Source organism: Miscanthus floridulus, chromosome 10 (assembly GCF_019320115.1).
Source record: "Miscanthus floridulus cultivar M001 chromosome 10, ASM1932011v1, whole genome shotgun sequence".
NCBI lineage: Eukaryota > Viridiplantae > Streptophyta > Magnoliopsida > Poales > Poaceae > Miscanthus > Miscanthus floridulus.
Window position 1 is genome coordinate 27,398,052 of NC_089589.1, and position 25,199 is coordinate 27,423,250.

At 43.1% G+C, this 25,199-nt stretch overlaps 1 protein-coding gene and 1 long non-coding RNA gene across 2 annotated transcripts in view; both read left to right on the forward strand.

Annotated features, from left to right (window-relative positions):
* Positions 1-1,400: 1,400 nt before the first annotated feature.
* Positions 1,401-7,853, forward strand: LOC136489891 (putative disease resistance RPP13-like protein 1). The gene is given in 3 exon segments (XM_066486402.1): positions 1,401-2,441; positions 4,117-5,788; positions 5,791-7,853. Coding segments are annotated over 3 exon segments (2,997 nt in total). The 3' UTR covers positions 6,075-7,853.
* Positions 7,854-10,143: 2,290 nt separating this feature from the next.
* Positions 10,144-25,199, forward strand: part of LOC136486364 (uncharacterized) — a 50,678-nt gene continuing 35,622 nt past the window's right edge. The window contains exons 1-2 of the long non-coding RNA XR_010766781.1: positions 10,144-10,562; positions 10,698-10,804. This is a non-coding gene — a long non-coding RNA (uncharacterized lncRNA). The remainder of the gene's footprint in view (positions 10,563-10,697; positions 10,805-25,199) is intronic.

Below are 25,199 nucleotides of genomic sequence, written 5' to 3' on the forward strand. Positions count from 1 at the left end.
CTGAGCGGCGATGTGGTCGTGCGCGAGGCAATTGAAGCAGAGACCTACAAGCTCCAGTGGGACGTGACGGTGGCGTCGTTTGGGTGCCATTCTCCCCGAACATCCCCGGTGACAACGACTCTTGACAATCTGGAATCCATCAGCGTCGATGTTGGGCCCTCGATGGGGCTGCCGGGATGTCGCAGGCACTGACGCCGTACGTCGCGGTCCGAGGCGCCGGTGCACCGGCACTCTTGCCACCGGCAGCAGACCTAGGCCACGCTGCATGAGTACCCGCGCAGCGTGCAATGGTGAAGTCCCGCGGCGGAGTCCGTCGGACGCACTAGTCCTGCGCCGATGAAGCCGCTTCCCCCTTGCAGGCGCCGGACGGGTTTCCTCCACGGCGGCTGTGCTATGTGCTGCGCCCGGAGCCCCAGCTGGAGACGTGGCCCGAAGAGCCTTGCGAGCGGCATCCAGGTATGACAAGCACATGGCAGAAGAAGCAAGTTCGTCGTCGGAGCTGCTAGCCGACCGACGGTTGGGGAAAAAGGGGGCGACATGCACGGAGAGGGAGGACGACGATGACCTGCCCGAGCATGTGGCATCCTCCTCCTCATCCTCGACTTCCAGGATGTCCTCAACGATGACCAACGACTCGTCCTCCATCCTTGCGTCCGTGGCCGGCACCGGCAGGTCGACGATGGATTTGGGCCCTGTGGGGGTGTGCACGGTGGCGTCCGCCGTCGATGGCATCGTGGGCATTGAGGGAGGTCGCAGCAGCACCCCCGTGCCAGATCAGCAGTGGCGAACTCGGTGGCAGCCACGGCGGTGGCACCCGGCGTTGGCGGCGGCGCGGGTGCTGATTGAGCTCGCGACGGCGCCCCAACTCCAGATCCGGCGTGGGTGGTGTCGAAGGCGGCCATGACTGCGGCTCCCGGCGTCGGCGTCAGTGACGGCGCCCCAGCGCCGGATCTGGCGGGGGCGGGCTCAGCCACGGCGCACGGCCGGGCGAGCTCCAGCAGCGGCTCCCTGGTGGAGGCGCATCCCACGACGCCGAAGGCTGTGGGAGGGTTGGATGTGCGGGATGGGAGGCTGTAGGGAGGGGAGGGGAGCGGGGAGGAGGAGGGGGGTGAAGGCCGGGGCCACCGGTGTGGGGCGGTCGGCGGCGGCGGGTTGAGGGCGTCCGCCAGGTGCGCTGCTAGGGTTTCATCCGTCTGCGGGGCGCCCCTGTAATCTTTTTCTATAGCTGTGTTTCTCATTGTAGATCTACCTATATATCTATTGTTGCAGGGGCCTACTTTTCAATAATTAGTGTTATGGTTACAGGGACCTAGGTTCCTTTACCATAAATATTACCTTTGCTTGAAACAAATCACGTGATATTTTTATCTAATTTTGACTCTGTAGACACCGAAGCAGCAATGGCGGTGGTATTGGACGCTTTAGCATCCTACCTACAACACATGCTGTCGGAGATGGCTAAAGAAGAGGTGCATCTACTCTTAGGTGTTCCTGATGAGATAAAAAAGATGGGCATCAAGCTCGGGGACCTTAAGAGGTTCATCGCCGATGCTGACAAGAGGAACATCAGCGACGAGAGTGTGCAATCATGGGTTAGAGAGCTTAGGAATGCCATGTATGATGCAACCAACATTCTTGATTTGTGCCAGCTCAAGGCCATGGAACAGGGTCCATCCAAGGATATGGGCTGCTTCAATCCCTTGCTCTTTTGTTTGAGAAATCCTCTCCATGCTCATGACATTGGTAATCGCATAAAGAATCTCAATGAGAGGCTAGATGACATTGAGAAGCGTAGCAAAACCTTCAACTTCATCAACCTTGCTTCTTATGAGGACGACAAGAAAAAGGTAGAATCCTCCCTTCGCGCTAGGCGTGAGACGACGGGGGAGGATGAGCTAGGTGTGGTTGGTGACAAGATTGAGGAGGACACAAGAAATCTAGTGAATTTACTCACAAAGAAGGAGAAAAACATACATGAACACAAAAAAGTTATGGTTTATGCTATTGTGGGAGTTGGAGGGATTGGCAAAACCACCCTTGCCAAGAAGATCTTCAACCATGACATCATCAAATTAGAGTTCGAAAAGAGACTATGGTTGAGCGTCAATCAAGAATTTAGCGACAGTGGTCTACTAGAGAGAGCTATCACTGAAGCACAAGGAGATCATCAAGCAGCTAGAAACACAAAGGCTGCACTAGAGCGCACCCTTAAGGAAGCCCTGGAGGGGTGCAAGACCTTATTGGTGATGGATGATGTTTGGGACCACCGTGCATGGGAGAAGGTGCTCAAGCCTCCATTGATAAAATCACTTGCTCGAGGAAGCCGTGTTCTCATTACAACGAGACAAGATGAAGTTGCTCGAGGCATGATGGCAGAGGTTCCCTACCACCATGTCGACAAACTAGAGCAAGAAGATGCCTGGTCTTTGCTCAAAAAGCAGGTTCGTATAAGTTAATTTAAGGATTTAATATGTTATGTATTCATGTGTGCACATTTGCTTCACAATCTATCTAGATAGTTGGTAGTCTTGTACATTTGCTTCATAGTCTATCTAGCTAGTCAGTCTGTACATGCCGTGCCCCTAAGCTTCACCTTCTATTGTGGTAGCTTTTCTTCAGAAACAAATTTGTTTAGCATGACACTACTGCCCGATGCACATTTGGGCTAGTAAGTTATCTACAAAATCTTTAAGATTTGTTGTAACTTCCATTTAATTGTAAACGTTAGTTGAGGGTAGTTTATTTATGGAAACAAATATATTCATGCAAGGAATTCTTTGGCCATCCAGAATGTTCTAACAATTATAATCGTTATCATCACCATTTGTTATTACTGACTGAGCTTAAATTGGCTCAAGAACAAAGTGCCCCTATGTAATATTTATAATTTATAACATCTATGCATTTTCAGTAGTTTTTATTAGGTTTCTTATGCACACGGATATGCAAATTAACCTAGATGGTTATTTATTTTAGCACTAATATTATGAATCTAGGCTACAAACTACTTTGAAGACACTACTACAGAAACATTATCCCCATCAGTTTAGAAACCGCCATCACCGTCAGTTTTGCGATTTCGCAGTGAAACTGGACGGTGATGCTCACCTTGGTCTTTGAAATCGTTGAAAGAAATATAATAAAAACATTTTAAATAGTTACATGTGACGTTTGCACATACTGCCATCTGTGTTGGCCCACACCCCCCCGGTAAGGCAAGTGGAGGGTAGTAAGGCAAGCATGTGTGGTGTGACTGAGGTGGGGACAATGTTATAGGGTGAATGGACCATAATGGTATAATAATACAATTTTAGGAACCTTGAGTGTGAAATTTGCAAGTACCAAGACCGAGACGAGAATTCAGAACAAGTTTAGAGAGCTAAATGTGTAATTTGCATATACTAGGACCGGGATTAGAACTCATGACAAATTTAGGGAGTTGAGTGTGCAATTTAAAAGTACTAGAACCTGGATGAGAACTTAGGACAAGCTCGAGGACCACTAGTGAAATTTACTCTTTATTTAATAATTAATCAAGAGCTAAAAATCTTCCTTAACAAACCACAAATAAATAATTATACTAACAATTTTTTGTTAATTACATTTATCTCTGCACTGGGTACACCCTTTAATTTAAATAAGTTTATAAATTTTGATAAAAAAATATTATATCATATCAATGCTAGTAATTTAATTTTAATTATTCTATATTTATACAAAATAATATTACTGCAAAATTTTTTGATATAGAAAATTCAATATCTTTAGTGTCACAGTGCAGGGCTTAGAGGACAGTTCATTCCATTTTAGTAAAATAAAATTATAATTATTAAAAGCTACAATAAATACTGGAGTGACTATGGTACATAATACAGTGACTATAAAATAAAGAGCTGGTAATTATAGAGTGACTGCTGAGAGAACTACTTTTGTGCACAGACGTCTCCTAGTTGCACCGTAGTGCTATAAGTGCTACATATGCTTAGAATGTCGTACGTGATTTTGCCTCTGCACACAGAATCATTTACGAGCACTCGATTTTGCCTCCGATTAGGACGAAATGTATATATATCTCCATATTCCACATAATTAACTGGCTTAATTAGCTGCTTGCAGGTGGTCGGAAATGAAAATAATGATGAACAAAAGGTTGATACACTGAAGGACATTGGAATGTCGATTATAGCACAATGTGATGGTTTGCCTCTCGCAGTGAAAGTAATAGGAGGCCTCCTCCGCCAGAAAAGGACAAGGCGAAGCGATTGGACAAAGGTCCTTAATGATTCTACATGGTCAGTATCTCAAATGCCTGAAGAGCTAAACTATGCAGTATACCTGAGCTATCAAGATCTGAACCCTGAGTTGAAGTCTTGCTTTCTGCAGTACGCCCTCCTCCCAAAGAACATGGTGTTCTGGTATGACCGTATTGTTGCCATGTGGATTAGTGAAGGATTTGTTCATGGAAACTCACAGGATTTGGAAGTGTTAGGAAAAGAGTACTATGACCAGTTAATAGCTAGGAACCTTCTAGAGCCTGATCAACGGTACATAGACCAGGTAGTTTGCAATATGCATGATGTTGTTCGCTCGTTCGCTCAGTATTTGACTAGAGATGAAGCATTGATAGCTCACAAAACTGAGGCTGGCCATACCAATAACATTAACCCACAAAATGTTATTCGGTTATCACTAAAATCCAAAGAATCAGAGTCAAATGAGCTAGAGTGGAGTTCTCTACAGGCACATATATCACTGCGAACACTTATATTAGTTGGGGAAACAAAGATCAACCCAGGTGATTCACTGTCATCTTTTCCTTGTTTGCGGACCCTACATATAGAAGATGGAAATTTTGATGCATTGTCTGAATCTTTGGTCCAACTCAAACACTTGAGGTATTTGTGCCTAGATGCCACTAACACATCTAGGCTGCCAGAAAAAATAGACATGATGCAATTCTTTCAGTGCATTGACCTTTCTAACTGTGGAAGTCTGACGAAGCTTCCTGTGGGCATTGGAAAGTTACGTCAGCTGAGGTATCTAAGCCTTATTGGCTCAGGTATAAACAATATACCCAGGGGTTTCAGTGGCCTAACTAATTTAAGGGTATTGAGGGGGTTTCCAGCCCATGTGGAGGGTGATTGGTGTAGTTTGGAAGAATTAGGACCTCTTAACCAGCTCATGCGTCTTCGTATACATGGCCTGGAGAATGTATCTTCTTCCTCATTTGCTATAAAAGCCAGGCTTGGTGAAAAGGTGTGCCTCAGCTATCTGTACTTACAGTGCACTAGTAGTAGTGGAGGTGCTCACCGGTTGGTGAAACAGGAAGAGCAGCAACACATCGAGAAGGTGTTTGATGAGCTCTGCCCTCCGCCTTGCTTAGAACATCTTGAAATCGATGGGTACTTTAGTCAACGACTTCCGAAGTGGATGACGTCGACAGCAATTGTGTCCCTTGGATGCTTGAGGATTCTATTCATGCAAGACTTGCCTTATTGCACAGAGCTACCTGACAGCTTGTTCCAGCTCCCCAGCTTGGAGTTCCTACAGATTAGTAGTGCCCCAGCCATCAAGCGTGTTGGGCCAGAGTTCTTACTACCACACCATCATGAGCACCCAAGCGCTGTGGAGAACTTTGGTTCTGGTTTGACAATTGTGGTGAGTAGATGTCATGGACTAGAGAGGATCAGTAACCTGCCAAATTTGCAGAACCTCGTGATCTTAAGATGCCCAGAGTTGAAGGTGCTAGAGGGTTTGCCTGCACTTCATAGACTCACACTGGTGGACTTCATAGGTGATACTTGAAGGACGTAAACCCAAGGGATTTGCATGTAGAGTGCGACGTCCCGCTGCTTGCTTCCATAGGTAAAGGGAAATCTAGCCCTGAGTGGTTCAAGTTTAGCCATATCAAGCAGGTCAACGCATATGCACATGATAACGGCAACAACATTCGAAGGAAGTGGTACGTGAAGTACACGAGAGATCCTTTCAGCTTCAAGACAAACATCAGCCCCTCTGCCGACGCTTCAGGTAAATTAACACAACACTGCTGCTTTATATGTTGCATATACTGAGCACCTTTCTTGCTATTGGAATATCTGGTTACTTGACTAGACGGTCCGTTTCAGGGGATGAAACAGAGGAGGTGTTATTGGACAAAGTGGAGCAAGTTTGAAGGGAATTCATAGTGGAACAACAGAGGGAGTAACAATAAAGTATGCATGCCACTCCAAGACTATTATTATTACTACATACGTCTCTAGCACTATCGATTATAGAATGCATAAAAGACCTCGCCTGCAGGTGGAGTGCCGCATGGACAAAAAGCAGCCTTGGAGGCTGGAGCTATCATCGCTTCGGCCGAAGAAGAAGCAATGGAGCCGATTACTACGCTGCGGGTCGTCGTGAGGCAGTCAGATGTTGGACACTGCAAATAAATTCATGGTGACTAGAATGCGATGTGATGTGAATTAGTTTTTTTATTCGAATCTGTGTTACTGTGGATGCAGGTTACCACCTGAGAATACAGAGCCTTGTACATATAATTAAGTTGTGAGTCGTCATGTTACAAAACAAATGTTATGATACAGCTTATTCCGTCTTGCGGATTCATTGTGAGCCTGAAAATGTACGTAGGTTGCCAACTAAATGTTCATATATATGCTGCCAGTGCCATGAGAATGCAGCTTCCTAACGAGGCTCCTTTTATTTTTCAGATATTTAAATTAGTAGCAATATAAAGGACCCAGAACGGTGACCAGAGGGGGGGTGAATGGGAGCCGTAAAATTTCTCTCGAAATATTTGACCGCTGTCCCCGAAATCACCGCCAAACAAGCAAACCAAAAGAAGTTCCAAAATCTAAAATATCCATGCCAACTGGTGACGAGAATACTTAGATAAGTTCCTTGAATCGATGGAAAACCAACGCAAAAGATGGAACTTAAATCCGAGCACAAACGCCCAAACCACGGATGAAACAAAAAAAAAAACAGGGCTGGAAATTCGAACCTGCCAGACTGGAAATTGGGCCGGCACTTTTGACAGGCACCGGACACCACCGAAGGGCACTAGACACTGCCGAGCGGTGCACCGCACGATCAGGAGGCGGTGTGCACCGACAGCCGAACAGAACCGAGAGAAAAACCGCACGAACGGAGGGAAACAGCTACCGCACGGCACTGGGTTGCACGTACCGAGCGGAGATGGAGAGAGGAACAACTAGCGGTGGGTCTGCTCGCCGCCGGCCAGATGCTGCGCTACTCGTGCTACTCGCCGCCGGACAGAGAGCAAGCACCGAAGGAAGTAGAGACAGGGAGGAGACCGCGACGAGAGGATGGCCACCTGGGCGAGCGCCGCTCGGGCTCTGGGAGCACGCGGCTCCTGCTGCTTGGCGCAGGCCTTCGGTCTCTCTGGGCGAGCACCGGCTCGGGCCGGGTGAGCACGGTGCTGGTGCTCAGTTGCTCGTCTCCCCACACGCAAAAGACGAACAGGAAAAGCAGTGCCTCTGCTAGGCACGAACAGGGAGAAAGAGCGACCAGAAAATCAAAAGAAAAACGACCCAAATCTCTATCATTCGTTCCAAAAATTTACAAAGATGGAATTCAACTTGCTACGAATCTATCCTCATGAAATCATCGCCTGGGATCGACCCAAACTCTGAGAAATTCAGATCGTAGCCAAGAACGAAAATTGAGAAAAACGAACAACGCAACAAAATGAAAATCACAGGCACAAGTGATGAATTTCGGAGGACAAGTGGAGGATTCGGGCCTCCGTTCCCAACTCAAAATCTCTGCTTACACAAATTTCGAATTTGTGGACCTCAAGAACAAACTCTAGGAGGGGGACTACACTGAGGAAATGAAAAAGTCAGGTGACACTGAGTGGCGGCAATCCCATCTTATTTATAAGCTTATTACACAATTTCACTTGTGCCCCTAGATATTTTAGGGCGAAATTATGGTACAACCCGATTTCTATCGATCAGACAACCTCGCTTCTTGCACAGATTTGCTTCGCCTCGACGTAACCTCTGTAATTCCGCCACGTGCCACCCCGTTCCTCCTCGGAACCTCCGCCCCGGTTTTGAGGCCCAAACCCGGAAACCGTCCGCCCGATGGTTTGAGGCCCCAACTTAGAATGCTTATACGAGAAAAAAAAAACAAAATGACTTATATAATGTTTATACAGGATTGAGGAAATACTTCTATTTTGTTGATATGTTTATAACTCATTTCACACGGAGGTCGATAATATGGCGTCCACCTGAATGGTTATATTAAAGAGGAAAAATAGGAACTAGTGAATCAACTAATCCATCATCCAAAAAAAAGTGAATCAACTAATCATGGTAATTAGTCCAGGCAACACTCTCGCCAGAGCTAGATGCACTACTAAAGAAAGACTTTGTAGGGGCAGCTCCACACTATTTGTGCAGCGGTTTGGCCAGCCACCCCTACGGCCCCGACTCTACAAACCGCCGATTTGTAGGGGTAGTTCGCCAGCCGCCCCTACAAATCGTTTTGTAGGGGCAACTGGTCATTTTTAGGGGCGACTGGATATAGATGCGTCCCTACAAATCCGTTTTTTTTTTCAAAAAATGCAAATCTGGATAAAAAAAATAGCAAAAAAAATAATCTTAGAAGGCAAAAAAATGGCTTTCTATGCTAGGGCTTACGTCAAACTCGAATGAAAACATGAAAAATAATTTTGAGAACAAATGGATAAAAATAAAAAATTTACCTTGTCGGTCAAAGGAAAACATGCAACACGATCAGATGTGACACATCACGCATCCGAAAGGTAAAAGATGCTATGGACGCAGAAACGGATCACACACTAGCTAGGGCTAGATCGTCCGGGTCGCCACAGACCAAGGAATGCAGTGAGGATCATACTTACATTGTGAGGAGCGGCGAGTATACAAGCAAACCAGCAAAGGATAACCAACACTCTTTTATGGCGAAGAATAGTGAAGTTTATGAGCAAACCACCAAAGGATAGCCAATCAGACTTGCGTGATGAAGAACGACAAGTTTCTAGGCAAATTAGCAAAGGAACAAGTTGAAGCTCTCGCCCGGGAGGGACTCCATCAGGGTAAGGACGTCGCCAGGTTGCCCTAGGTCAGCCGGCGAGGCTAGGGCGCCATTGATCGTCGGGTCAAGCGACGAATAGCAGCATGGGTTGGAAGAGATTAGGGTGAAAGGAGTAATAGATGTAAAAAAATCGATTGGTTGTTGGATGTACTCAATCGGCCATGATCCTCTAATATATATAGAGAGGGGAGGTCTTATCCCTGTGGGAAACCTTCCAACATGTTTTTTCCAAGTTTCCCATGAGTCTGGAAGAGTTTGGATTAGAATCCAAAAGGCCATATCCAAATAGGGTATTTTATTAGGTCAGTTCAAAGTTTTGACGCCTGTCGAAACTTCCGAACGTCGGAACTTCCAATGCCTGTCGGAATTCCCAACGTGGGGATGACCCTGAACACCCGAGCAGGCTTTCTCAGGTTTCTCGGAATTTCTGATGGCTGTCGGCACTTCCGACATGTGTCGGAACTTTCGACGGTAGAGAGTATCTTCCCGAGGATTCAGACACTAGAGTCTTCTCAAGGACTCCGTATTGGACGTTCCATATAAGTTTCTTTTGACCATCTCGACAAGAGGAAAGCAATGGTGAGGTCCATTGCACATTTTGACAACTTCACAAAAATGGACAATTTTGGTTGTGGACAGATGCACGCCTTCGAATTCCTCCCACCAGCTAGCAACTGGCTACTCTGGCTTTGCTTACCTTTGTTTAATTTGTGCAACGGCCCTATCAGCCTCATCAAGGGAATCTTATACTTGGCCATCCTTTCTTTTTTTTTTCCTAACGGCTTTGCGTACTTGTTGTGTTTCTCAGGGCATCTTCAGTTAGTTGTACTCCTACACCAGACAGAAAAAGCAAACGTACAGGTAGCAGTGTGTCTGCGCTATACAGTTTGCACTGCACAGGAACATGATGGGAATGGAAACACGTACGCTCGTCGTACCGTACGGGTATAGGAAAAGCAGATGACATGACCAGCTTGTATATATTCCTTGCTTGTCGCTGCAACATATGCTTTGCCGTTTCCAGTGGCCAAAAGCAAAAGCCCACAGATGAGATCAGGATGCATCCCTGCGCGGCCTTAAAGCAACATGCTTCCGCGAACTTCTAACGGCGCGGCCTAAAGCAAAAGCACTCAGGATACATTCCTTCCTGGGCGCAGCTAGCGCCATCCCGGCTCTCCTGACCCATCGGAAAATGTATTCCTTGCTTGCTTCCAGCTAGATACGATACAATACAAGCGGCCTCTCCCCTCCATCGTAGGCTGTGTCTGTGTGTATATAGCAGGCAGGCCTCCGATAGCTGCTTCTTCGCGTCTGGTACACCCACAATATCGCTTTCATTCATTCATGTCACACACATCACTGCTGCGTGCAGATCAATCCATCGGCTCTCTTCTCCGGGCGCACCTCAGCTCTGATCAGAGGCAGCTGCCAGCGAGCGAACTCGTCGATCGTCTTGCTCTGTAACTGTAAGCACCCAACATTAATTCAGCACTTCTGCTCGATCTGTTTCTTTTCTTTTATTTCAAATAATGAAATAGAATGACCCTCCCTAGAGGTCGCATTGAACCAACTACTGATGAATATGTCATTCGTATTTGCAGAGTTGCATTGACTGTGCCCATCCGTTGTGATTGAAACCCAACATTAATTTTTCCATATTTGTTCGGCGATGATACCCCTCATCATGGTTCGCAGTTATACAAAAATTGTAAGTTGTCCCCATCTCTGTTCCCTTCAGGTTTCCTTGATTTATCTGTTGATATATATAAATCTTCTCCTCTACCTTGTGTGTGTGTGTGTGTTCTTTGAAGTTTCCTAGTGTGTTTGTATTGTGATTCACAAAGAAAAAAACAATTTCTAAAATGTATGCATCTTTAATGGAGTAGTATACTCTCTCCATCCTGAAATATTAATTGACCTAAGGTTATCCTGATTAGTCAAACTATCCTAATTTAACAAAGTTTATAGTGAAGAGTATTAACATCTACAGTATCAAAGAGGCGGATTATGAAACTGCATTTTGTAATTTACCTAATGATGTTAACTTGGTATTGTAAATGTTAGTGTTCTTCTCTATAAATTTAGTCAAACTTAGAATGGTCTGATTTAGGAGGCAGGGAGTATATATCCATCCTGGTACCCTCCCGGTCTGTTTGGTTGCCTTGTTTGCTACTTGTCCAGCTATAGCAATGCAGGTGGTCCTATGGTTGCCTCGGAAGGGCCTGCAGACTAGCTCTAGCAGTGCACCCAACACCCCTTAGCTTATACTTCATCTGTTGATAGTTATACAAAAATTGTATGTTGTCCCCTTCTATATTCGGTTCTTGTTTGCTTGATTCATGTGCTTCATCTGTTGACAGTATAATAAGGGATTTTTGTCCACAGGACACTAACAAAGAGTGGATTTGTGCACAATGCACTGTACTCATTGAATTAGTCACAAACACGTTGCGAAAACATTATTTTTTCCATGACACGCCATGCATGCCCAGTCAAAGGACCATTCTGCCCTTGACACTCTCTTCCCTTCGACTCATTTCCACATTGGACCATGTTGTTATCGCCAAACCTCCACTGCGCAGCACTCGTTTCCTCCACCAGAACAAAACTCCTTGGACAGCGAGACCTCTTGGGAGACGCGTGCCACGGTAACTGTTGTGTGGATGCCATGGGCCACCTTCCCCTCCCGCACCCGGCGCCGCTGCTACAAGCACGTGCATGTGTCAACTGCCTCCCTTTTGTTGGGCTACGCATGGTAAGCGCCACCACCCCCGTCTTGCATCCTGCCCCGCCAGCTGTAGACGTTAACGCTCATGTGGGCCAGCACCACATGCTCACGCAGTGTACTATACCAGGGTGCCAAGCACAAAAGGTCCACATGCCCGCATCCATGGTCTTCTCCATGCATGCCCTTCAAATTAGGGCCACCAGTGGCGTTGAATCAGTAGCTTCTTGTCAATCCCGGTGGCTCAGTGGTGGAGACATCTGGAAACTCATCCACTACTGGGTCCTCCGTGTTGACACGATCATCAAGCTGGTTCACCATGGCTGTCGGCTGTGCTTGTACTACAACATCAACACTGATTCTTTCCCCATTCGATGCGGTCACAACAAGTACCTTCTCCTTACACTGAATCACTGCTTGCTGTTGCATCATCCAATCCATACCCAGAATCACATCAATGCCAGATGTTCTCAACACAATGGGGCTCACTTTGAACTCTACCCCCCTTAAGATTAGACTAGTCGGAAGGCAACGGTATGAAGCTTGCATACTACCTCCCGGTGAGTTTACTAATATGGGATTTTGCATGGCACATAATGGTATGCTATGATTTGTAACAAATGCTTGTGATATGAATGAATGCGAAGCTCTAGAATAAAAAAGAACTGTGGCGGGAGTAGAGTTGACATCAAACGTACCGAGCATGACTTCTGGTTCCGCAAGCGCCGTCTCTGTAGACACATGATTCACCTTTCCTATGTTGGGTGATGGCTTCTGATAACTATTTTGCGTTTGGGGGGTTTGCTGGTTTGGCTTCTCAGGGCAATTATAAGACAAGTGACCCTCTTTACCACAGCGAAAACACTTGTTGGGATTACTAGGAGCACTAGTCTTCATAGGAGTATTGTTAGGCGCTCCCTGTCGTGGTGTCTGTTGACCACTCTGCTGCTGAGGACGTTGATTGTCATTCTGTTGCTGGTATGGTGAACATTGCTGGGTCTGATTGCGCTGAGGATACTGACCACGATTCCACTGATTAGGTGGTCCCTGAAACCTCTGCTAGAAGCCTTGCTGAGGATTGGTATGCGGACGATTATTGCTCCTAGAGGCCTGTCCCTAAAGCCTCCTCTTCTTGGCCTCCATCTCTTTGCGCTTATTGTCAATAACAATGGCGCAATTCACCAGCGTCTGAAAGTTGAGATATGTATTGGACATAAGCTAGAGCTGCAGACCATCATACAGACTCTTGAGAAAGCAGCGTTGCTTATTAGCATCATCAGCCACCTCATTCGGAGCATAACGTGACAACTGAGCAAACTTGTCACGATACTAAGCAACGGACATGGATCCCTGGTTCAGAGCTCTAAATTCCTCCTGCTTGAGCTCTAAAAATGCTTCAGGTGTGTGGTAGGACCAGAAATTCTCTCTAAACTCCTGCCAGGTGACAGGAGGAGCATTGGCGGGACATCCATACTTGAATGCCTCCCACCAATCTTGAGCCTCTCCCTGCAGTTGTCCTGACACGTACAACACCTTCTGCTGGTCATTGCACTACGCTATGTTGAGTTGCTTCTCCACTGCACAAAGCCAATCATCCACTTCTAGTGGATCAGTGGCATGAGAGAACACCGGGAGACGGTCCTTCAAGAATTCACCACACTTATCACGCGGTGCCCCACCAATCTTTTGGTTCTGCTGATTCTGCACCAGAGCTTGCATAAGTTGTGTCTGCACTGCCAAGAGTTGCTCAATAGTCGGTGGCGGTGGTGGTGGTGGATGTGGGGGAACACCTCCACGACCTCGGCCTCTTCCTCTTCCAGACATCTGCCATCCAACACAAATATTTAAATTTTAGAGATTTCCAAGTTAGAATACATTCTGAAATTTTTCTGGACAAGTTCCAACATCAGCAGCTCGGTAAAATAGTCATATGTCAAGTTCCAGATATCCAAAAGAGGCTTACTTTATAGGGTTGGAAATCTTAAGAAATTATATACAACTTTTATTCAGACCGTATTCTCCGATTCTGTCGTTAGGTTACTCAAAAAATAGGATACGACCGAAACTGTTTCCATATTCCAGACTGTGCAGAAACTTTATCTTGAAACAACGATATCTCACAAACCAGATCAGATATGAGGGTGCTTCTAGAGGCATTGGAAAGATACTTAGGTCTAGTTATTCCCATAATAATTTCATAATTTTTAGTCAAGTAGATTTTAATTGGCATTAAGATAAGTGCAGACTGCTCCGAAAAACGGATCCAAGAGAACAAGATGTACCAAACCCAACTATTTATTTATTGACCCAAACTTTAATATTCTTATCTATGAAACTTGCGGACAGGCCCACAAAGTTCGAGCACTCATTATAAAAATCCAACTCACACATAATCATAATAACAAATCAACTAGGCACACCAAAGTTCACACCGCACTAATAGACTCGACTAGACTCAACTTGACTCGTTCTACTATCGTTTTATTACATAAAAGGGACTCCAACATCTATGGGAGAGGTTTATGGGGAAGCTCCTCGTACATCTTTGGCAGGTTGAGGCACACCATTTTCTCATCTATCACCTGTTGGTGCCTCTTAATGGTTTCCTGTTGTGCCTTCAACTGATCCTCCAGTCGATGAATCTTCGCTACGAACTCATAGCCAAAGTGTACCATCACTTGGGTAGTTGGCTCTGTGCCCTGAGGGTCTATCATTGCCCACTCCAACTCAGGGTGTTGGCGAGGGAGGAATTGATATTGGTTATCCTTCATATGCTCAAATCGTCGACCACGGAGACCCATGGATGCTGCAGCGGCTGCATCTTCTATGCTATCCTCCATGGTGGTACCATGAGCATGATGCACATAGTTTGAATCCAGCTGATATGCGCCTTTCTGTTCATCCTTGATGGAGATGCACACCCTAGTCTTCCAATAGGTGTCCTCTAGAGGGTGCGTATGTTCATTGCAGACGTACTCCACAGCTACGTCCCAATCTTCATAGTAGATCTAAAGAATCCCCATGAGTCGATGGTGCGAAATGGAGGATTCACAAACCGGCTTATACCAGACCTTTGTCGTCCATCCTAGGGGCAGGATCGGCTCATCCTCTTCAACGGCGTCTTCCTCATCATCATCGTCGGACAGTAAGATGACGTCTACCTCTTCGGGTTCTTCTTGGACTGGCTCAGGTGTAGGTACAGGTGTTGGCGTATCAAATTCTTGTTCCTGGGGTTCCTCCTCCTCAGTCTCCATGGACAAACCATGAGGCTGGTAGTAACCTTTAGTGCTGATGCGGGTAGTCTTACTAGCACGAGGCATCTACAGAATTAGATTTAGTTAGATTAGAAGCAATAATTTTCATAATAGAGTAAGGCAAAAGAAGCATAAAACTTTAGCAGATAACAAGGGTGAGATGGAAAAGCATGAAGTGAGTGAAGCATAAGAAGCTAAAATGACCATTGCTAACTAGGCTTGCGTCCTACAGTCAACACAGCTCTGATACCAATCTGTCACACCCAATTTTAAGGATAAAATGGGATGCAAAATCTTATGTACGCCCAGAGGTCAGTCACACACATAAGCCGACAAATTATAAATAGTATCATCACAAGTGTTTATTACATCACGAATAATAATACAGAGTCTTAACAAAGATATAGCGGAAGTATAAAGAAAAGACCTATCGCGCAAGCTCCATGTCACAGGGACGTCGACTAGTTGACCACAAGTCGAGTAGTCCTAAGAAAAATCGTCATTACCATAGCCATATGTTACCCATCCGGGATTTTTAGCCAAATAATGAACATAAACAAGCGTAAGTACATGTCGTACTCAACAAGTGTAACATGGGGTTCATGAGGCTCAAAAGGCTTGACACAGGTTTAACAGCATTCAGCTTTTAGTTGTCACGATTTTAGCATAAGAGTAGCAACAAGTTGTTTCAATTCCCAATGCAAAACACATGATCAATGTAAACATGGATAATGAATAGCATAAACAGACAATTCTTAGTGTTCATCTATTCCGTAAATGTTCCAAGGCCGTTCATGACCGTGAGCACGGCTGATATACCAGTTTTACACTCTGCAGAGGTTGTACACTTTCACTGTGAGTCGTGATACTCATATGCCCGGGTTTGCAACTCCCAAAACACTTCCAAAGTGAGCAGGCAGGGGTCACTATGAAGCCTTTCAAAGGTTCATCTAACAAGTTAGGGCCATTAGATTCATTCGGCAAACAAATGTAGAGCCCCCCTTCCCGATGGCACAATGACGCGCAGCCTATACTCAAGGGGACAGAGGCCGCACTATACCTGATTCGTCAAGCCATTCTAGCACCAATAAAGGTAACCACTAACAAGCTAGAAAAGGTCCTCATACTGAGCTAAAGCCAGAGCCATGTAGCCCTCATAGCTGTACTGTAAGTCCCGGATGATCACTTACAAATAAGTCCTTAGGGAGAGGAATCTGAAGCATTTAGAAAGTAGCTAAACACTGCAGCCCCCTATTTCCAAGTTGCTAAAAAGTCATATTTTAATGTTTATTGCATATACCATTAGTCAAGTTACAAGATCATGGTTTAGTTGAGCACTAGCAAAGCTACCCAATGCATATCCCGTAGGTGACAAGGTATAAGTTCAATTCTAGGGAATCCCTATCAAGGCGACACATGCAACATGAATTTAATATAATAAAATGAATAGGAAACAAGGATGATCCCATGCTATACTTGCCTTGAACAAAGTACTCCTACTGTTCCTGCTCGTCAAAGTAGTACTCTTGGTCTCCCACGAATTGCTCACCGTCTATACTCGATAATCACAGCAACGTACAAGCATACAAAAGCAATCATGCATAGCAAACAAAAGCTATAGATTAGAACAGTACACCAAACATCATAAAATCAAGATGAAAAGTTTATAAAATGAATCTATGTCTCACTATGAACACACAGACACGAAGATCATAAAAATTGGAGCTAAAACGAAGAAGTTATGGACTAAACAAGTTTTCGTTTAGTAAAATAATAGATTAAATCTAACCTCAAATTTCAAAAGTTGAAAACCTACTTAACAGTAGTATGAACATGTAGATTATGGAATTACGACCCTAACGCAAGTTGAACGGATCAAATTGGAGTTAAAACGTAGATTTTATGGCTAAAACAAGATTAGTTACAAAACTGTGAATAAGTGAAAATGTATTTTAAAGCTAACCGAAACAAAGTACGCTTTCAAAAGAAGAAAACGAAATCTGGAAAGACGCTATGGACTGTGGGTTAAGATCCGATTAATTGTAAGGGCATTTTTGCAAAAACGCCAGCGAAGGGGTATCCTTGATCTTGGGCCGCTGGAATAGATTTGGGCGGCTGAGATCGGATTGAGCAGGTGTAGGTGGCTGGCGGCGAGGTGAATGGCGGCGGCGCCATGGCCGGACAAAGAGAGCTCACCGGAGTTCTCGGATTAGGGCCTACAGCACACGGTTGCTCCGGAGTATTATTATTATCAAACTGAGAGGTAACCCAAAACCAGCACGCAATGATTAGAGCGTGGGTTTATTTCTCGAATAATCCATGATTGTTTGCAGTGACCTCCGAACAATCCTAATTTTTATGATTCGTCAGAAAAAAACAATTCTAATTTTTAGCCATCAATCTGATGAATATAATATAGCCGCCTGCTAGACGAGCGTACAAACTAATCTAACAAATGACCAAAGACCTCTGATTGCACACGGTGGTCAATATAATGCTGTATATACAACAAAGCGAGCTAGATGATGAGGCGGCAACAACTCCCGGCCCGACTTTTAGTGGGGTTTACGATTATAATATAAGATATATAGACATAGATAAAAATATATAGAAATATAGAATTAAACTGTAGAATATAGATATAGACAGATTACAAACAGAACGGAGATGCCATTTTAAACTGAGAGGCAACCCAAACCAGCACGCAATGGTAAGAGAGTGGGTTTAGTTCTTCAAGAATACATTAGCCATCAATATATATCCGAATATGATAGACGAGAGGAGCGTACAAATAAACTAATATAGCAAGCAAATGAGCAAAGAGCTCTGATTGCACACAGCGGTCAATGCTTGCTGTATACGAAAAGCTAGCTTGATGGTGAGGCGGCAACTACTCCCTGACATGCATGCATAGCCGGTTGAATTAAGTGGCATCCACTTGCTATTGCTACCGCCTTCCACAGTTACGCCCAGCTTGGTTCCACCCACTAAAGTTTAGTGGCCCCTCTAAAGTTTAGTGATCCCTGTTTGGTTCTACCCACTAAAGCAGTTGTCCCATGTACATTTTAGTCACTTTTAGCAATTAGTTGGTGACTAAAAACCACTAAAAGTGACTAAAGTTTAGTCAGGGGTGAACCAAACAGGCCCTTAGATGACGACCCTATAAGTTTTGTATGCTTGTGTTCTTTATTAGCGTTCTGCCTGACGTTATACAAAGTAGCCAAACATCAGTATACATTTACAAATACATTGACCAAGACTAGCAACTTGGTTAAATGGCTACCACATTGGGGTCACTTTCGTCCAGCAAACGCTGAGTCAGATTGCACAAAATAGTGGGTTCAATGCACAAAATACTTTTTTTCAGAAAAACAAACAGAATTTTAGGAAACAAGTCCTCTAGTTAGCAGAGGTGGATATTTTTTACCCCGGCCACAAAAATATTCTGTCTGTCACTTATTCACGGCCAGTCACGGCCTCACGGCAGTTCTAGTCGCCGCTAACCACCTCACGTCTCCTAGTTCCCTTGTTCGTTTAAGTTGATTCCAGCACATCCGCAATCCTCGCCATCAGCTAGAACATCAGCCTTCAGCCCTTCACAGACCACCTCTGCCAGCCTCCGTCGAGCAGAGCAGTAGCCACGCCAAGCTGCCGACGATGGCTGCACCGAGGCCGGATCCGGCCTTCTCCAACCTTGCAACTGGTATTGTAGAAGGCCGGCCATTAAACTGAGAGGCAACCAAAACCAGCAATGGTAAGAGCGTGGGTTTCTTCGAAAATCCATGATTGTTTCCAGTGACCTGCGAACAATAATTTAGCCATCAATATGTGAATATGATATAGCCGGCTGCTAGACTAACAAGCATACAAACTAATCTAGCAAATGACCAAAGGGCTCTGCTTGCACGCAGCGGTCAATGCTGTATTCGAAAAGCGAGCAAGATGGCGAGGCGGCAACAACTCCTCAACGTATATGCATAATTAACAGGTAGTAGCTAGGTTCAATTAATTGGCAACAACTTGCTACTGCCTTCCACCGTTGGATGACGACTCTAAGAGCAAGTATAATAACAGAGGTGGAGGAGAGAGAGAGGAAGCGGGTATACAGCCAGCTTAGACATAAGAACTAAGAAACTTTATAAGAGAGATAGGTGGACCATATATTAATAGTAAAAAGCTAACTACTATATGTGTGGGCTGATAGAAGGCTGCAAAGAACTTTACAGCCAGCAGCCGGCTGTATTATTAGCCTTGCTCTAATAAGTATTACAGCAAGTCCAATAAACATGTCTTATACAGAATCCATATCATGTGTAGACTATTTTTTTATAAACAAACCATACAGTAATGAAGGTTCTTCACAAATTCCAAAACTATTTTGTAATTACGTGGGATCTGCCACCCATCCTATCTCCTCTCTCTCCCTCTCCCTCTCTTCTCATTGCAAGCCTGCGATTTTGAGAGTAGGACGAGCAGGCCCCACATAATTTTGTGAGTTGCCAGACGATGCATGCGTCGACCACCTCGTTCTCTCTCTTTCACCTCAGACTTTGCTTAGTTACCTTGGTTATTAGCCAAGTTGACATGAGCTATTGTACCTGCTCTTATATATTTGTTTGCTTAGCGTTCTACCCGACGTTGTATAAATTTAATATAACAGAAAAATATCAGTATATAGTACTCTTTCCATCCCAGAAAAAAATATAATTCTAGCATAGTTTCATGTTTTGGTACGTCAAATTTGACCAGATATATATAAAAATATAAAAATAATTATGACATCAAATAAGTGTCATTAGATTTGTCATAAGATATATTTTCATATTATATTTATTTGGTGTCAAAAACATTAATATCTTTACCTATATATTTGTACAAACTTTGAATTGTTTAATTGAGATTGTAACCAGAATTGCATTCTCTTAAGGACAGAGGTAGTATTTACAAATACATTGACCAAGACTAGCAACGTGGCTAGTACATTGGGGTCGCCTTCACCCAACAAACGCTGAGTCAGATCGACATCACCATTCCGGAATCCCACAACTGAGGCAACCAAAGATGAGGAGGATTCTAATGGTATCCTTTTTTATCCAAAACAGGAAGAAGCAGACAGTGGCTTCAATGCACAAAATACTATTTTCTGAGATACAAGACAAATGGGTTCCACAATCTAATGATCAAAATACTATATTGTAGAAAATAAACAAAGATAAAACATATAATTTAATATAAATAATTCTTGGTCGTGTAGAAAGCTGGGCATTAAACTGAGAGGCAACCCAAACCAGCAATGGTTAAGTGCGGGTTCCTTCGAGAATCCATGATTTGTTTGCAGTGACCTACGAACAATAGTTTAGCCATCAATCTGAATATATGATAGCCGCCTGCTAGACGAGACGAGAGCATACAAACTAATCTAGCAAAAGACCAAACACCACTGATTGCACACAGCGGTCAATGCTATATATACAAAAAGCTAGCTAGATGTTGAGGCGGCAACAATAACTCCCGGCCTGATGTATATGCATAGCTAGCCGGTTGTAGCTAGGTTGAATAAATTGGCATCCACTTGCTACTGCCTTCCACCGTTAGATGACGACCCTATAAGTTTTCTATATGCTTGTTTCCTTAGCGTTCTGTCTGACGTTGTATAAACTACCCAAACATCAGTATATATTTACACATACATCGACCAAGACTAGCAACTAGGCTAAAGGGCTTGCACATTGGGGTCGCTTTCATCCAACAAACGCTGAGTCAGATCGCTGTGACCGTTTCTGAATCGCGAGCAATTGATGCCACCAAAGATATGAGGATTCTCACAGTATCATTTTCCTAGCACTGCCTCCGAAAATAACGAGACAGGCTCCAAACAAATTCCCATCTCTGTTTGTTCATAATTTATGGAGGTGAGCAATTAAAGCGGGACATCCGCCTTTATTAATTGACTAACAAAGACAACCATTATAAGGTGATTGTCTCTATTAATAAATATAATCATTATAAGGTGAGCAGTTTGTATAGCTCAGATGTATAAGTTTGGTTTTTGTCGTTTCTCCGTCCAAGATCATTTGAAAATTTTGAATTTTAATATGTGAGGACTTCAAACTAAATTTTGGGACCACAGATTATGTCAAATAAAATAGTTCTCAACTGTAATGTTTTAGATCTTTTTGGGATCTATAATTCGGTTTTGGTCATTTCTCCGTCCGAGGTCGTTTGAAAATTCAAAAAAATTGAATTCAAAATTTGATAACTTTAAATAGAATTTGTGATATTTAAATGATTTCAAATAAAAAAATTTGCCAACCACCAAGTTGTAGATCTCTTCGAGTTATATATATTGATATAATGTTTGTCTTCATCTAACTTATTAAAAAAATATAAATTTTACTGTACCACAACTATTTTTTTAGAAACAATTCTATACGTATAGCTGTCTCTAAGAGCATTTCCAAGAGATTGCCCAAAAAGACTAGGCAAATTTACTGATTTAGCTAAGATTCCTCCAAAAAAGACTAGCTTTGTTGTACTTCGGCAACCGGCATGGCATGAAGAGAGATGAACTGGCATGGGGGAATCTTTTTTTCTTTATTATTGCCCTCAGAGTCGCGCAAGGCATGGGTAGATTAAACTAGCGATCGCACAGTAGTTGAAGCTCTAACACCGTCTTTTCAATTCGCACTGCCAGATAATCCAATTTGTAAAGGCATCCAGGTCCAGGCATCTGTATGATCGTCTCTCTAATTATACTGTTGGCGATGTTTCTATAATTAGCTATTTTAGAAGTGGACATCTTAGAGGAGTGTTGTCCCTGCAAATCAATTAACAGAGGCATCGGTGCAGGCCTGATTAATAACGGTTGTCTTTAAAACAATTCATAACTTTTATGATGTCAAACAAAGATAAAATTTATAACTATAAATTATTGCAATCTATAACTTTGTAGTCGATAAGTTTTATATTTGAAGCTGTTCAGAGTAAAAAAATCTGTCTGCCACTACCAGCTTAGTTGAATAGGTGGCCCTGCCCAGCAATAAAGTCGCCTTCGTTCCCCAACTGAAGCAGCCAAGCATCGCCACCCCAGCCACAGCTCACCCGATTCATGGCCAGCCACGGCGCTACCGGAGACCGGCTCTTTGCCGAGTGCCAGGTGGTTTGCCGAGTGTTGTTTTTCGGGCACTCGGCAAAGACGCCTTTGCCGAGTGTTTTTTTTTGACACTCGGCAAATAGGCTCTTTGCCGAGTGTTTTTTTTTGACACTCGGTAAAGAGGCTCTTTGCCGAGTGTTTTTTTGACACTCGGCAAATAGGCTCGTTGCCGAGTGTTTTTTTTAACACTCGGCAAAGAGGCTCTTTGCCGAGTGTTTTTTTTGACACTCGGCAAAGAGCTTCTTTGCCGAGTGTTATTTTTTTTGACACTCGGCAAAGAAAATTTCAAAGCATATTTTGAAGCAGTAAATTAATTCAAATGAAAAAGTTTTCAACTACAAAGTTGTGTAACTCATCAAGATGTACAATTTTTGTTTTGGTCTTTTCTTCATATGACAAAGTGAAAGTAAATTTGTTCACAAATCTAACATATCTCTCTTGTAGTTTATGAAACTACAAGAGAGATATATAAGATTTGTGAACAATGTTAGAACGACCATGTCGGATGAACAGATGAACAAACAACCAAAATAAACTTTGTAGATCTCGAAAAGTTATGAAACTTTGTAATTGACAACTTTTTGATTTGAAATCATCTTGTCATGCAAAACTGTGTTTGAATTTCAAAATTTTAAAATTCGAACTTTTCAAACTACCTCGGATGGAAAAACAACCAAAATAAACTCTGTAGATCTCAAAAAGTTATGAAACATTGTAGTTGGCAACTTTTTGATTTGAAATCATCTTGTCATGCAAAATTGTGTTTGAATTTCAAAAATTTAAAATTCGAACTTTTCAAACGACCTCGGATGAAAAAACAACCAAAATAAACTCTGTAGATATCGAAAAGTTATGAAACATTGTAGTTGGCAACTTTTTGATTTGAAAACATCTTGTCATGCAAAACTGCGTTTGAATTTCAAAATTTTAAAATTCGAACTTTTCAAACGACCTCGGATGAAAAAACAACCAAAATAAACTCTGTAGATCTCGAAAAGTTATGAAACATTGTAGTTGACAACTTTTTGATTTGAAAACATCTTGTCATGCAAAACTGTGTTTGAATTTCAAAATTTTAAAATTCAAAATTTGTAAACGACCTCGGATGGAAAAACTTACTAAACTAAAAGTGTAGATCTCGAAAAGTTATGAAACTTTGTAGTTTACAACTTTTTTATTTGAATTCGTGTAGGGCCTCAAACATGCAATTTACACTCGGTTTAGTATAATATATTGGGAACTAAAACGGAATCCAGACACAAGTGAGAGTGTGGTGTAGTGGTAGAGGATGTACGTGCATAGCGGGAGGTCTCGGGTTCGAACCGCGTCGGCCGCATAGCCATGAAATTCACGCGAAAAATGTCGGAGATTGGTGGGCGCTGGCCGGTGGGGGCCTCCATCGATAAAAAAAAATTCCATTTTTTTTGGGTAAAAATTCCCATTTTTTTCGGGTTTTTTTCGGTTTTCAACTTTGCCGAGTGTCGGCACTCGGCAAAGGCTTTGCCGAGTGCCCGACAAAAGACACTCAGCAAAGACGCCTTTGCCGACGGGTTCTTTGCCGAGTGCTGCACTCGGCAAAGCCTTTGCCGAGTGCAAATTGGGCTTTGCCGAGTGCCCCTGGCACTCGGCAAAGCCACTGATTCCCGTAGTGCACGGATCGCACGTTAAGATAATAATACAGTAAGACATTAAACTAACATTTAATCCAAAAAAGCAAAGTTTATGAAATTAACAGTTACTAAGAGCACGGCATCGTAGGCTCACAAACTCTACTATATAGACCTTTCCGTGATACGACGGGAACCGAAAATATTTATGAAATTATATATTTGGCTGGGTTAAGCTAATGTAAAATAACATCATACATTGGTTTCGTACTTCCGTTTCAACAGATTAGCGCAATCAAAGAAATCCTACCGACAATCTATGTCGAGGTTGAAAACACCACCAGCTTTGATCAAATAAATAACACGCCAGGAATAGGACCAAACATTGATCAATATATAGTAAGTCCATCCTGCCAGAAAGAACAATTGTCCCACTGAAACTAATGCATTACTTTGCCTCGCCAAATATAACAAGCGCCAGCCGCAGCCACTTTGCTCCTCCATCGAGTCTCACTCAGTTATTGATAATTGATAACATTCACTTGAAAACACACCGATTTCACTTCTCTTGCATAACTGGATTGATCAAAAGGAAAGATACTTCACAATGGGATGCCAAAGCATTTACCAATCCAAACAGTTGTCGATTATTAATGATACAACATATCTCATAATACAAAGTTTCCTAAAATATTAACTCATCTTTCTACAAAACTAAAGATTTTGACATCTGCCTGTGCTCGATATATGTTTGTCTTACTGAAAATGATGTGCCCTGCAGTATAATACAATAAAAATATTAAGAAACATAAAATGAAGAGAGCGTTAGTGCAGAAAAGAAGGGGGAAACAAAGTGAACTTGGCAGGAATGGCCACACAAGTGTATTGCCTCCACCAGAGGGCCAAATCATATCACCATATGAATATTCCTCAGCTCGGTTACAAAAAAAACTGCATATTTCTTTTTTAGATATATGGAACTGGGGCAATACACATCTCCTTTATAAAATAATTGGTTAGAGCATTAACAAAAAGGATTGATCATATTAGGTTGATCCCTGTGAGATAACAAACAAAGCAAGGAAAATAAAACTGCATATGTTGTGCTAGATATAATTAACGTACCTGGTCTACTACTCCCTCTGAACGATTCAAAAAAAGGCAAACGCAAAAGAAGTTGAGGTGATTAAAAATGTGCCTCGCCTAATTAATCCTCAGTAATCCACTAGACGAATTTATTAAACATAATTAATCTGTCATTCGCACATGTTTACTATAGCACAACATTGTCAAATCTTAGACTAATTAGGCGTAATAAATTTGTCTCGTAAATTAGTCTTAATCTATAAAATTAATTATTTTTA